Source organism: Coenobita brevimanus, chromosome 97 (genome assembly GCF_032717465.1).
Source record: "Coenobita brevimanus isolate Jiangsu-jjx chromosome 97, ASM3271746v2, whole genome shotgun sequence".
NCBI classification, from domain to species: domain Eukaryota; kingdom Metazoa; phylum Arthropoda; class Malacostraca; order Decapoda; family Coenobitidae; genus Coenobita; species Coenobita brevimanus.
Window position 1 is genome coordinate 50,831,916 of NC_137050.1, and position 15,720 is coordinate 50,847,635.

At 41.0% G+C, this 15,720-nt stretch overlaps 1 protein-coding gene across 1 annotated transcript in view; it reads left to right on the top strand.

Annotated features, from left to right (window-relative positions):
- Window positions 1-15,720, top strand: part of Setd3 (SET domain containing 3) — a 137,431-nt gene that overhangs the window by 27,056 nt on the left and 94,655 nt on the right. Inside the window, exons 4-5 of the mRNA XM_080283360.1 lie at window positions 1,898-1,974; window positions 8,064-8,205. Of these exons, the coding sequence (XP_080139486.1) occupies window positions 1,898-1,974; window positions 8,064-8,205 (219 nt within the window). The remainder of the gene's footprint in view (window positions 1-1,897; window positions 1,975-8,063; window positions 8,206-15,720) is intronic.

The following is a 15,720-nucleotide window of genomic DNA, read 5'->3' on the forward strand; positions in this document are numbered from 1 at the left end:
GCTTACAAAAACTCCTTAGGATAAAAAATATGGACACCCTTTATAAGTGAAATTAAACCAAAGTTCTTTAAAGATGAGGAGTAAGTAAATGTTCGGGTAAGTGGGTAGAAGAATTTTTTATTGCATTGTACTGTAAGGATCTATCAAAATAATAAATGTGGGTAATGAAAAGGTTAATGGAATGTGAAGTTGGAAGACAAAGAAAATAGCTTAATATTTTATGGAAATTTGTGAGAAAAACAAACACAGTACATCCCCACAGTACGCAAGTTCCAAGTAAGCGATCCCCCATGTACATGTTTTTATTTTAGTGTATTTTTTATTAGTACATGAATTGAACTCCTTGTAAGCGAGACGGGCAGTGAAGAGTGGCCCAAATCTGGGGTTACCCCGAGTATGCGACATTGCCCCCCCAAGAAGCGATAACAGGTAAAGGTCTGTCTATCTGTCTGTCTATTGCCGGACGCCATAATCCCGTAAGGGGTGGCCATTTGACTTTGAGTTATTGGTTTTACGGGGAGGGGCACTAACCCTCCACCAACCCACTTGTTGACATGTTGGGAGCACATATGGGTTGGTTATATGGTTACCACCCAGCATTGTAAATGGTTTCTTGGCTTACAGGAAACCATTTGGCTTGTCACTCAATGTAAAGCCACCTGTAAAGAAAAAAAGAGCAATAAGAAGTGACAGGAAAGATGGTAGATATAGGAAGAGAGGAGGGCAGGCTCAGAAATAGAATGATAAAGGCTAAGGAAGAAGTAGGCAACACTACATCAAGTGAGTGGATGATGGTCACCACCACCTACCACCAATGATTTACCTAGTAAAGCCATGATCTTGGGTTTACTTTATCTTAGATATTATGTCTTAGATAGTTTCCCTGTATAGTACAATACTTAGGTCTGAAAGGCATCTCAAGGGTTGCCCATGAAGGGGGATGCCGCCCATATGTAATTTTTCCCATAAGTTCATGTATTCACAGTACGCGAATTCCTAGTACGCGACATCCTCTGCTGCCCATATAGGCGCGTACTAGGGGGATGTACCGTATTAGCATTTATGAGGCAAAAGGATTTAGGAATGGAACTAAATGTAAGAAGTAGTTTACTCTATATATTGAGGCGCATAGGACAAGCCATGCATGCCTGAAAGAAACTAAACAGTGGAAGTGTTCTGCTTTACAGTTGTTGTGACACGAATGTAAGAATGTAAAGTACAGTATATCACTTGTAACTGTTTTCACATGTGGGATGAAGCCAAGAAATTAGAAGGCTTGAATGAATGTATGGGCTTGTTCATTGAGCTTTGTGTTGATAGTTCCTCCCACTTTTGTGTTTTCCTATTCTTGTCACAGGATTCAGACTACCTCATTGGTAATTGTGGAAAATTGGATGGGGATGAAGAGGTGTTCATGTTTGTTAAAAGTACAGTACAGTACTTTGTAATAACTCTGGATTCCTGTGTTTGCTACATTTTACCTAACTGCGTTTACTTGTATCAATGTAGGATTCGTGTTGTCAGTGTTGTAATTATAGCAGTTAGAAATCTAGATGGGATTAGTTCACTTCTATATTCATCACATTGCTACAGGCAATTTTGCATCATTTGAAACATATTGTAGCTTTAGCACTGTTCTTCCATTTCATCATGCTCAGAATCACTGTTTACATTCTTCAACTTGTTTTGAAAATATCTCGCAACATACTTTTCACTCATAATTATTATGTATATGCTGTAATGTTACTTTTGTGTTTTTCAGCAGCCTATGCCATAGCCTTAATTGCTACTGGTTATTTTGTTCTTAAAATATAAAATTAACTCTGGAATGAAGACTTTGGATCATTTGGTAATGCAGTACTTTACAGTTCTTGACTGAGTCACTGGTATATTGCAGACATCCAGCTTCCTACATACTCTCGTTTGGAACAAGTTGACCCCTTCATGTCCTGGGCCAAAGAGAAGAATATCATGGTGAGGTAGTCTGCTAGCTGTTCATGTACTGTACATGGGTTATTCATTTTATAATTGAGATAAATCTGATTGAAAACCTTTTGTTAGAAGGAACGTTTTACTAAGTACTATGCAACACTGCTTGCACCAATGCTTCATTTTGTTAAGCTACACTTGACAGAGGGAAACATTATTACTGAGTAAAGTAACTAACTCCTCATTGTCAGAGATGTATCATATTGTTGGCATTGAGACATTGTACATTGTTGGATAATGCAGTTACTCTTATTTAGCTCTGCTTTGTTGAAAATTACAGTTGCCAAGTTTTAATTTATGAATATTTCAGAGTATTATTCCTTCATCATAAGAGAAGTTAATAAAGTTTGGTGCATGTTGGTTTGGTTGGCAACAATAATCGCTAATCCCCTGATACAAGTAATATTTCTGTACAGATGTTTTGGACTTTTAGTGTGTTTGTATTTGCATTTATATTGCCCTGTACATGGATGATGGAACTTACAGAATAGCCTTTCCCATGATTAATCTGAAGTAATGAGGGTTTTGTTGTATTTATAACTGTGTTAGGTTAGTGTGTCTATCTATCTGTCTGTCTATTGCCAGATGCCTCAATCCCGTTCGGGGTGGCCACAAACAGATAGCCTCCACGTCGCCCTGTCCCCTGCCATTTCACTGCCCTGCTCCCAGCTCACACCCCCCTCTCTCGTATACCTCTCCACCCCATCCCTCCATCTCATCCTCGGCCTCCCCCTCCCTCTTCCCCCCTCCACCTCACTCACATACGCTCACTTCGCCAGTCTTTCACCCTCCATCCTCTCCACATGGCCAAACCACCTCAGTGTGTTCCTCCTAACGCTTCCCATCACATCCACATCCACACCACAACGCTTCTATATATCCTCATTTGTCAGCCTGTCTCTCCATGTGACTCCACAGGCTCCTCTTAAATAACTCATTTCCACTGCTCTCACTCTTGACTTGTGTCCTTCCAGCAACGTCCAAGCTTCACTTCCATACGGTAGAGTTGGTATCACAATACTGTCATGTAGTAACTTTTCACTTCCATGCTCACTTCCCTGTTTCTTATCACTGCTTTCAAGGATCCAGCAACCTTTCTTCCCTGCTGTACCTTTTCAAGCACTTCACCCTCCAAACCTTCATCCCTACTCATCACACTACCCAAGTACTTAAACGTACTCACATTTTTCAATTCCTCACCATCCAACCTCGCTGTACATTCACTGACTTCACCTCAGTCAAAGATGACCACTTTGCTCTTCCCTACATTCACCTTTAGATTCCGTTTCTTACACACTCTCCCAAACTCATCCACCAACCCTTGCGGCTCTCCTTCGTCTTCACTCAACAACACAGTATCATCTGCAAAAACAGTACAGGGAGTTTCCAAACACTACCCTCTCTCACCAGGGCTACTCAAACATCCACTACCCTACCTTGTACCTCTTTTATTACCTCATCCATGTACAGAGTGAACAACCATGGAGACATGACACATCCCTGTTTCAACCCAACCTTCAAAGAGAAAAATTCACTCAGTTCACCATCCACACGCACTGCAGCCTTAGCACCATCATACGTACTCTTCACAGCATTCAACAACTTCCCATCTTCCACTACTCTACCTTGTACCTCTTTTATTACCCCATCCATGTACAGAGTGAACAACCATGGAGACATGACACATCCCTGTTTCAACCCAACCTTCAAAGAGAAAAATTCACTCAGTTCACCATCCACACGCACTGCAGCCTTAGCACCATCATACGTACTCTTCACAGCATTCAACAACTTCCCATCTACTCCATATATTCTTAATACTTTCCACAATCCTTGTCTATCCACCCTGTCATGTGCTTTCTCCAAATCCATGAAAGCTGCATTCAACTTCCTTCCCTTCTCTAGAAACTTTTCCACTAAAGATCTAAGAATGAATATCTGATCTACACAACCTCATCCCTTCCTAAAGCCTCCCTATTCTTCTCCAACTAATTCCTCTGTTCTTTCTCTGACTCTGTCAATAAGTATCTCACCATACATTTTTCCTATTACACTAAGAAGACAGATGCCCCTTTGATTACCACACACTTCTTTTTCCCCTTTTCCTTTGTACAAGGGAATAATTATACCTGACTTCCAATCCTCCGGGACTCTACCTTCCTCCCAGTCCAATCTGCACATTTTCCACATCCATTCTACTACTATCTCTCCCCCATGCTTCAGCATTTCACCACACACTCCATCAGTTCCTGGGGCTTTCCCCAATTTAACTTTCTTCATTGCTTCCACAACTTCTATCCTACTGATTTCTTCCTGTCTTCTCACCTCCCTTCCTCTCCCAGCCATTCCCCAGCCACTTATACTCGCATTACTTCCATCCTCTATGTTCAACAATTCCTTAAAGTGTTCTCTCCATCTGCTCACATTTTCTCCCTTCTCCATTAGTAATCTACCATTTTTATCTTTCACTCCTCTGCTAACTTCACTTCCACTCTGCCTTTCTCTTTTCACCTCTTTCCAGAACATTTTCTTACAGTCCCTCCACTTTACACTCAAGTTCCTTCCAAATTCCTCATCTGCTTTCTTCTTACTGTCTCTTACTCAGTGTGTAGTTTGAATTTTATATTCTTGACGTAACTGCTTTTTGTATTACTGTTCATTTATTGCTTTATACATGGAAAAGGATTTTTTTTTTTTTATGGTTCCTTTGTAATATTTATAGTAGCTCATATATTCTACAAAAATGTAGTTATCATTTGTTGACATAATCAGAATATATTAAGTATAGTTAAAGTACAGTATGTTTAGTAGCTGCAGTTGACTTATACACGGGTACAGTATCTTGGATTCTGAAATAAACAGCTACAGTAGACCTTTGTCTTGTGTACGCTTTGATTGTGCAAAGTTCTATTTATATGGCATCGTCAGCCTCAACCCCAACCTGTTTTATGCAGCAAAATAGCCTCTGATGAATCCAGGAGGCTATTTTGCTTCATAAAACAGGTTGGGGTACAGGCTGACAGTGCCGCATAAAAAGTATTTTGCACAATCAGAGCATATGAAAGAAACGGAATCTAAAGGTGAATGTAAGGAAGAGTAAAGTTAATGAATGTAAGGAAGAGTAAAGTTATTGTCTTTGAGGGAAGTGAAGTCAATGAATGTACAGTGAGGTTGGATGAGGAGGAAATGGAAAATGTGAGTGCGTTTAAATACTTGGGTGGTGTGATGAGTAAGGATGGAAGTTTGGAGGGCTAAGTGCTTGAAAGGGTACAACAAGGAAGGAAGGTTGCTGGTTCCCTGAAAGCAGTGATAAGAAACTGGGATGTGAGCATGGAAGTGAAAAAGTTACTGCAGTACATGACAATATTGTGATACCAACTCTAATGTATGGAAGTGAAGCTTGAACCTTGTTGGAGGGACAGAAGTCAAGAGTGAGAGCAGTGGAAATGAGTTATTTTAGAGGAGCATGTGGAGTCACATGGAAAGACAGACTGACAAATGAGGATGTGAAGGAGCATTATGGTGTGGATGTGGATGTGATAGGAACTGTTAGGAGAAACACATTGAGGTGGTTTGGCCATGTGGAGAGGATGGAGAGTGAGAGACTGACAAGGAGAGTGTATGAGTGAGGTGGAGGGGGGAGAGGGAGGGGGAAGCCAAGGATGAGATGGAGTGAAAAGGTATGAGTATATGAGAAAGGAGGGTGTGAGCTGGGAGCAGGGCAGTGAAATGGTTGGGTACAGGACGACATGGAGGCGATTTGTTTGTGGCCATCCCTTAAGGGATTAAGGTGTCTGGCAATAAATAGACAGATAGAATCCAGGAGGGGTGACTTTGAGGGTTTTGAGGCCTAGCCTCAGCCCTTGAGGGGGTCAGAGGCACTGCTTATTTCCCCTCCTCAAGCCCCTCAGCCTTAGATACTGTACCCCCCTCCCAATGCATCCACCACTTCCTTGTCTGCAGTATCAAAGAGAGTTGAAATTCTTCCATTTTTTTCTTATTTGTTCACGTTCTTTTGCCTAATGATGATCTTATATTTTTATCCATGTATTTGGTGGGATAAGTTTTTCAAGAAGCTGGGCCAAAATACTTTAAAAATTTTCAGATTTCCTCAGCCAAATAAGTCAAGTAGCAGTGGTTCTTCTGCAACAATATACAGTAATACCTCGATATATGATACCCCTAGATATGATACCCTGGCTTAACGATGGGGTAGAAATACCACCATACCCCACCTAAAGATGGTAAAACCCTGGTTTAACGATGGGTTTTTATTTTTTTTACCGATTTTGATGATATTTTAGACTAAAAGTGTTTAGTTTGATTTATAGACTGTTTTTAGACTTAGATTGATGTGTTTTAGCCATAGGTGGGGTGAGCATTGACATTGTGGGGTACAGTTTACTAAGCTTGATTTTTCCAGACATATTTGACGATTTTCAGATTTTATTTGGTGGTTTTAGAGAGTTACTTACAGGTGTTAGGCTTAGGTTAGCTTCTTTGACAGCTGTTAGGCCATTTAGATTGGCTTTAAACTTGTTTTTGGGCTTATTTGGGTGGGTTTTAGGTTTGGTTTGGGGGGAAACCCAAGGCTGATAAACGCTCCACATTACTTTACATGTTAAAAGTACCCCGATATACGATACCCTGCTTAACAGTGGGGTTTTACCTAACCAGTTATATCGTTAAACTAGGGTAGGCCTGTAGATGATTTAATATGTGCAACATCTTTCATGAATACACCAGTGGTGCAGAATAAAGGTCTGCTGTATGCAGCCAAAACTGCATTAGTGACCATACTTCCTTCGCTGTAAGTTAGCCCAGATTTTTTTCCTCCTGCAGCGTGTCTCCCGTACGCCAGTGACAGAAAAAGACAGTGCATTGGCTCTGTATTCTTTCCCCATCACCTCTTTGTGACAAGCATCATATTCTAGTGTTATCCTGTACACCAGTGACAGAAAAAGACAGTGCTTTGGCTCTGTATCCTTTCCCCATCACTCTTCTGTGACAAGCATCATATTCTAGTGTTATCTGTTGTTACAAATCAAGATTCAAGATGGGGAGTTGGCAGTTTTGATTTAAAGTATAAAAAGTATACCTTCAGTGACATGAATAAATGCCCAGTTCTTGTACGAGATGGGCTTTCCTCAGCTTAATGAACTTGTTTGATAGTACCAAAATAAACGGAGTGTGGCTGTTGCATGTGAAATCATTAACTCCTTAAGTCAATCGATCCATCCATCCATCATCTAGTCTTATGTCACCCCATGAGGAGCGTAGGAACCTGGGGCTAGGCAAGTTGGCCCTGACACTTCAGGTGATAGTGACCAGCCTCACTCATCCCTGAGTGGCATTACATCAGCAATTAACCCTAACTACCCTATGGATGTAAACCTACACGGGCTCAGTCCGACTGGAGCACCTCAATTACCCACTAAACCACCAGTTGCCATAATTTGGTTAATGGTTACCACCCAGCATAGTAAATGGTTTCCTGGTGTACAGGAAACCATTTAGCTTGTCATTCAGTGTAGAGTTACCCATGGACAGAAGGAAGAGGGAAGAATGAAAGAAAGAAAGACAGAAGAGGGAGTGTAATTCACCCATAGGCAGAAGAAAGAGGAAAGATTGAAGGAAAGACAGAAGGGGAAGGATGGAAGGGAGGAAAGGGCGGACATCCAAAGCAGCACTATATCGAGTGAGTGTATGGTGAGTGCCCTCACCTACCATTCAATTTTTTTGTTTTTTTCCCCACAACTTCCAGACAATTCATCCCCTGGATTTATTCATCCCCCCCCCTTCCATTTAGAAGAGCATCACAGTAGTGAAAAGGTTAAGGAAAGTTGTATCTAACCTTTCAGTATTGAAAAAGGTCTCTTAAGCAGGTAGAATAGTTTGGAGGTAGCAAGAAAAAGAAAAGTTTCATTGAAGTGAGGTGGCTAAGCAAAACATTTTTAAAATATTTACTGGCTAAAAATTTCCATTTGCTGAGAAACTCTTATATACAGTTCTCGAAATGATGATCTAAGTGCATCTTGATATGTGGAAAATTTTTAATGACTGCCTTTTCGTAGGTAAAGGGTGTCAAGATTGGTGACTTTGGTGAGCAAGGCCTGGGTATGTGTGTGGCTGAGGACCTGAAGCAAGGACAGGAGGTGCTAACTGTTCCACTTGAGGCCATGCTTACTGAAGATTCTGCCAAGAAGTCTTACCTAGGTGAGAAAGAACCTGATGACACATATACCAGTAGATTTATGTGTTGATACTGTGGTTTATTTGTTAGTGGATGATACTTGATTGGTTGATATGTGCAGATTATGATGATTGTGTCTGTTATAACATACATAAATATATACATTTACTGTATTTAGTACACTCGACCCTCGATTTGGCGGACCCCTATTTCCCGGATTTTGGATTTTCCAGATGCGGGCTGAGGCCGGATAATATTAGCAAATGGCAGACAAATGCCCGTACAAGTCCAGGATTCTCAGCAAAAGTCCAGCCATTATTCTCTCATATAAAGCTATAAGCAGTCTGCTGCACAACACAGTATAATTTTACCAGTGTTTTGACTCGATAAAGGCCATTTGTAACACACGTAAGAAATTATTTTCATATATGAAGCGCATCTTGGCCACCAACCTGCTTCACGTCACCAGCTCCCAACTCATGACAATATCCCATTTGCCTCTTACTTTTCTCAAATGCCACTGTAAATAGTTTATTGCATAACACAGTAAAGTTTAAGGAAGGCTTGGACACAATAATATTCATAGGTAATAAAAAGAAATACAGTATTTTGTTACGGACAAAGTCGATGAGATCCATTGCTACTCACTTAGCTCACCCGACTCGGTGTGACTAAATACTGAATCGGCACTTTTCACTGGAAAATATTTTAATTTTTTTCCCCACAGTGGCTCATACACACCTAATTATCTGAAATCTACTTTAAAAATTTTACTTAATATAACTTAATTTAAATTTAGGTTTCAGAGCTGAAATGCACAAATGTTAGCTGATAAATCACCTTCAGATCGTCAGTGTTTATATCTTGGTCAGCTGATGAGTGGTTGGCTAATGTTAGCTGGTATTTTCCCTTCAGATCATCAGCACACCTTGCCAGACATCTGTTTTGTATAAATATTTATTTTGAGTAAAAAAAAAATGTATCTGCATTGTAAACCGATATTTATCCAAAACAAAAGTCCGTCAAGGTGAGTTCTTAGGCTAGAGGCAAAACACTTCTGCTAACTTTAAGAAGCTTTCTCTCTGAATCCTGATTTTCTGTTAATAGTTAAATTAAGCACAAACTTTTGACTGAATTTCAAATAATTAGGTGTGCAAACCAATGTGGTGATAAAGATTAAAATATTTTCCAATTAAAATTGCCGATTCTATCCAAGATTGAGATCACATTCGATGATTGTACAGTATCTCGATCAGCTGATTAGTAGTTGGCCAATGTTAGCAGATATTTCCCCTTCAGATCATCAGGATGCCTCGACAGACTTCTATTTTGCATATATATTTATTTTGAGTACAAAAAAATGTACAGTAACCCCTCCAATATCCGGATCAATAGAGCCATCGGTAGGTTCGGATATTGGTTCTGTCCGGATATTGGGCCCCAGCTTATGGACTTGTACTTACGGACCCTAACACAGAGAAACACCTATACAACTCCCTCCGGACATGCATAGCACCTATTTAACACCCAAATCACACCAATAAGGCACATAAATGACTGAAATAAATGCAATAGAAACATAAAATGTGGGTTTAGAAGTATATTCATACATTAATAAACATTCTGGTACTTATGGACTCTAACCGAACCTAACCTAACCGAACCTAACCGAACTCTGAAAAACACATTCCTACTGCACATGCATGAGGTAAGTTTAGTATGGAAAGAAGTACAGTATGACACTTTCTGGTAAGTATAGTATGGGAAAAAATAAAATATGAAACATTCTGGTAAATATAGTATGGAAAATAGTACAACATGAAACATTCTGGCTACTTACAGCAAGTCCCTGGCCACCTCGATGAATAACCGCCTCCTCTCGGACTCTGACAGTAAGAACGATTTCCTGAAGCACTTGCACTACACTCTTCGTGAAGTCTTGCACTGAACTTAGTCACTAACACACAGAAGTCCGTTCTTTTCACAGTGTTCACTTTAGTCGACCGAGCCAGGTTGAACTCGCGGAGAATGCGAGAGGAAGACCAACCCGCATCAACCTTCTCCAATATCTCCCGTTTCTTCTCCAGAGTCAACACCACTCTCTTCCTTTTCTCAGGAGGCGGGGCCATCATCACACACACTAAGAGTAGGGCAGAGAGCAGCAGGAGGCCTTGCAGCAAGTACGGCACCACCACAAAAGCGAGCACGTGGGCAGCCATGGCGAATAGCGCAGGTCTTGTCGCGGTGAGAGACAGGCGGGAAGTGGGGAGGATGCAGCGGCGCTCTATCGGACGTCGGAGGAATGACGAACCAAAACAATGCTCTCATGCGGCGCGCGCGGCAAGTTCAAATTATGGACGGCAAAAAATCGATTTTTTTTCCAATTTTTTTGGATTTTCGGACCATTTTGGGAATGTTTGATCCCAGGACGATAAGGTTCGGTTAGTGGGGATGTTCGGTTATTGGGCGTCCGGATATTAGAGGGATTACTGTATCTTCATTGTAAATCGATATTTATTACAAAACAAAAGTCTGTCAAGGCGAGTCGTTGGGTTAGAGGCAAAACACTTACGCTAACTTTAAGAAATTTTTGCTCTGAATCCTGGTTTTCTATTAATAATTTAATTAAGCACAAATTTTTTACTGAATTTCAAATAATTAGGTGTGCAAACCTATACAGTATGATGATAAAGATTAAAATATTTTCTAATTAAAATTGCCGATTCGGTCCAAGATTGCGTGTTTGTATCTCGGTCAGCTGATTAGTGGTTGGCTGACCTTGTGGTGCTCCATTCCTTGCTCATTTTCCTGTTTTTCCTCAGCTTTCTGAACTTCTTCTATCATACCCACCACATTCTCGTCAACAACTGTCTAAACAACCATTCTTAGGGTTGTAGCTAGCAAAGTACAGCTATTGTGTCAGATATTATTATTGTTATTTCATCAGTGTTATTATTTTATGTACTGTGTATGTTAGTTATGTTGGCATAGGTAGCCTGCATTCCAGAATGCTCTATATTATCGGAATAATTGCTGGACAATATTGGAGAATTCGGACAAAGTATGGTAATAGTCCGGGGAATGGTATGCAGGACCGGACTTTTGCCATTCCCGGACTGGTCTACCCCCCTTTTAGTCCGGCAAATGGAGGGTCGAGTGTACTTATATCCCTATATATATATATATATATATATATATAATATATAGCATATACATAGTGGGCCTGTATTTAGCTTTGACTTGTACACAAAACATGATTTGCATGGTAATATCAATCTTTACCCTGCCCCCATATACATGGCAATCAGCACAGTTTGCATAACAGCAGTGGCCAAAAGTTACATAAGTATTTGCAATCATCATCAGCCCTTATAATCTACTTACTGATCATCAGCAGACACACTTACATGATGTTAAGTGACAGTCAGACTTTATGTATCATATATTTATCATCCATAGATAATCTTGTGATACTTAATAACCAGTAAATGGTATTTGCCATATACAACTGTTGTGTATTCTTTGGTAGGGCAGGATTTGGATCTGCTCATCACCTCATCAGAGGCTTGTGGTTTGCTGTTTTCATCTCAGTGAGTTCAGGCCCATTAGTTCAGCCAACTATTTTGTGGGCTTAGTTCACTGGTTTGAATATTTTCAGTACCTTGTGGTTGGTGGGGGCGCTCACCATGCACTCACTCGATCAGTACTGTACTGCTTTCGGGTGACTGCCCTTTCCTCTCTTCCTTCCTTCCTCTTCTGTCTTTCTTTCCTTCATTCTTTCCTCTTCCTTCTGTCTATAGGTGACTCTGCACCGATTGGCAAGCCAGATGGTTTCCTGAATACTAGGAAACCATTTACCACGCCGAGTGGTAACCATATAACCATATTAGGGCGCCTGATAGTTTAGTGGGTAATTAAGGAGCTCCAATCAGATTGAGCCTGTGCAGGTTTATATCCATGGGATGGTTGGGGTTAATTGCTCATGTAATGCCACTCAAGGATGAGTGAGTCTGGTCACTCTCATCTTAAATGTCAGGATAAATTTGCCTAGCCTCAGGGACTTATGCTTCTCATGGGTCAACACAGGATTAGATGATGAATGAATGAATGAATGAATGAAATAAGTTAACCTTAGGTATTAGTATTTGCTCCTACAAAGAAAACATATGTAGGTTTACTGCTGTGATTATAATGAGTTGAAGGATACTTGACATAGACAGATGACACATTGAAACAGTGAACTTAAACTTACAGTAGGAGTTAATTAGGCACAAGTTGTAGCTGCATAGTTAACTATACCAAAGCAGTGAGTCAGATTCATTAGGCTTAACAAGGAATTTAAGCAAATGTTGGAGGCTGTTCAGGTAGTGTACATCAGACGTGAAGAGTACCAGCATCATATAAATACAGTAATATGTAGCAAAACAGCAGAAATTCAAGCAGAAAGGCAGTCACGTTGTTATGACAGGAACAAAGTTGTGCCTCGTACAGAGGCCAGGATCGAGCACTGCTGCCACCACTTTTTGTGCTGTTGTATTTTGTATATATAGAAAATCAGAGCATTAGTGGTGAAGGAATGTCCATTTCTTCTTCATTCCTGAATTAAGTGAGCAATGGATAGACATTATTTGTGCTGTTGAACACACACACATACTCTAGCACCCTTGCTGTCTTGCTGCACTCTCTCTCTCTCTCTCTCTCTCTCTCTCCCTGTAGTGACACGAGACAACCCTAGGAATGGTATTCACTTGTTCAACAGATTTTTCAAGCAGTTGTATATTGGACAGTATATATAATAAAACCACACATACTGTATGACAGAGGAAAGCATTAACCCGCTGCTTGCCAGTGCCATTTTAAAACAGTCTGACATAATTCTCTGGCCAGTGCCAGTTTCGTTTCGTTTTGTTTTTAAAGGCTTCAACATGCTTGCATGTGTCGGCCTTGGTCACCTAATGGCGTCTCTCCACGCTGCACGATCCATTGCAGCCTCCCTGTTCAGTCCCCTAACCCTAAGGTCACACTTAATGACCTCGTCCCATGTCTTTCTCGGTCCCTCGTCCCATGTCTTTCTCGGTCTTTTTTTTTTTTTTTTTTATTTTTTTTTTTTTTATTATGTGACCGACTCTGGGCATAGTCCAAACCACCTCAATCTACCTCTCCTCATCACAACACCAATACACTCCAATCCCATCCTACCTCTCAACTCTTCCATTGTAAACCCAGCCCCTCTAGGCCTTGGACTCGGGGATGCACTGCACATCCACCTAATCATTGTCATTTCTGTACGTCTGAGCCGGCGAATATCTTCCTCCTTCACTGCCCAGGTCTCACTACCATACAGCATTACACTCCTAACACATGCTGCATACAAAGACCCCTTAGCATGTAGGGAGAGCCCTCTCAATGTCAGGAGAGGCAAGAGCTCCCTGAACTTCTTCCAACCACTTCTCACCCTAGCCACAGAGCTAGCTCCAGCCCCACCTCCAGCACACAACATGTCTCCCAAATAACAAAACTCTTCCACACACTCAAGAGATTCACCAGCAAGTTCAATCCTTTCACGTCTGACAATCTCCACCTGCTCACCCCGGCACGCCGTACACATAAAATCAGCATTATCTCGCAGTCTACCTCTGATACCACTACATCTCTTATGCACCCATTTATCACACACACCGCACAAGATGGAATTACTTCCCACGCCCTTGTGGCAAACTGCACATGGCCACTCTCCCTCGTCTTTGACAGTAGATATCATCACTTTTGTTTATCTGCATTTACCCTTTAACCCTTTTGCCTTATACCATCTCTCCACTTCCTAAACCTTTCCTCCACCTCCCTTTCGTTCTCTGCAATCAACACCAAATCATCAGTATACAACAACTCCCATGGGAGTCTGTTTCTAAAGTCACGTGAAAGGGCTTCAAGTACCATGATAAACAACATGGGACTCAAGACTGACCCCTGATGCACACCAACATTCACGGAAAACTCATCACTCAAATCTCCATTCACCCTTACCTGGGTGTGAGCACCCACATACATGGCCATAACCACCCTAACCAACCACTCCTCCAAGCCAAGCTTTCTCATTGCCCACTTCACCACCTCTCTAGGGATTCTGTCAAAGGCCTTTTCCAAATCAACAAAAACAAAATAAAGATCCCTTCTCCTACCAATATATTTTTCCCAAAGCTGTCGAACAATGAATATGGCATCAGTGGTCCCCCTACCTGGCATAAACCCAAACTGCATCTCATCAATATTCACTCATTCTCTAATCATACCTTCTAAAACTCTCTCCATTACCTTCATTATCTGATCTAAAAGCTTTATACCTCTATAATGTCCTCTTTCCAGGGCCTCACCCTTCCCTTTATACACATTTACAATTACACTCTTCAGCCAATCATCTGGGACAACACACTCATAAATAATCCTATTTATCAGGTCAGTAACTAAACTCACCCCTATATCGCCTGAGGCCTTCAACATTTCAGCAGTCAACCCAGACACACCTGCTGCTGTTTTAAAACGGTTTAAAATTTAAAAATTCACTGTGACCGCATTTTTCAAGATTCTATCTATTTTGTCTATTGCCAGACGCCATAATCCCGTAAGGGGTGGCCATTTGACTCTGAGTTATTTGTTTACAGGGAGGGGCACTAACCTTCCACCAACCCACTTGTTGACATGTAGGGAGCACGTATGGTTTGGTTATATGGTTACCACCCAGCGTTGTAAATGGTTTCTTGGCTTACAGGAAACCATTTGGCTTGTCACTCAATGTAAAGCCACCTGTAACGGAAAGAAAAGCAATAAGAAGTGACAGGAAAGATGGGAGAAATAGGAAGAGAGGAGGGCAGGCACAGAAAAAGAATGATAAAGGCTAAGCAAGAAGTAGGCAGCACTACATCAAGTGAGTGGATGATGGTCGCCACCACCTACTTTCCGTGGGTAAAAATTGGCAGTCATGTATGGTAACTGTTCCTCTACCATCCCCCAGGCTGTCAAGGCCATACACTCACTCGTTCCCCCCGTCACGCTCGCTTTGCCTCACTCTGCCTCACTCTTCCTGTGTGCCTCACCCAGTGCTATACATAGTGAAGGGATTTTGTAAATAGTTTCATGTAAGTGTAAGTTGTAAATATTTTCTTATAAATGTAAGGACTATATAGTGCAGTCAAGTTGTAAATACCTTCTTGTAAGTGCCAGGACTATACATAATGAAGTCAGGTTTTACCTATATTCAGATAATTGTAAGATAATGCATTCATAGTGAGAAAGACACACAAATTGTGATAGATGTTGAAGTAATAAGTAATCAGAAAAGTGTACTGAACATTGCTATACCTTCCCAGCATAAATACCTTAATATACCTTGCATTGAAAATGGCATTCTCTCACCACCGTGGTGAGCATGAGAGAGCGGCTATACCTGTATACGAATATGCAGGACAATAAAACCCCTTCCTGAGCCTCGGTGAGCACTTTAATGGCGAAAATCGTTGTTTCCACATCAAAATCTATCATTT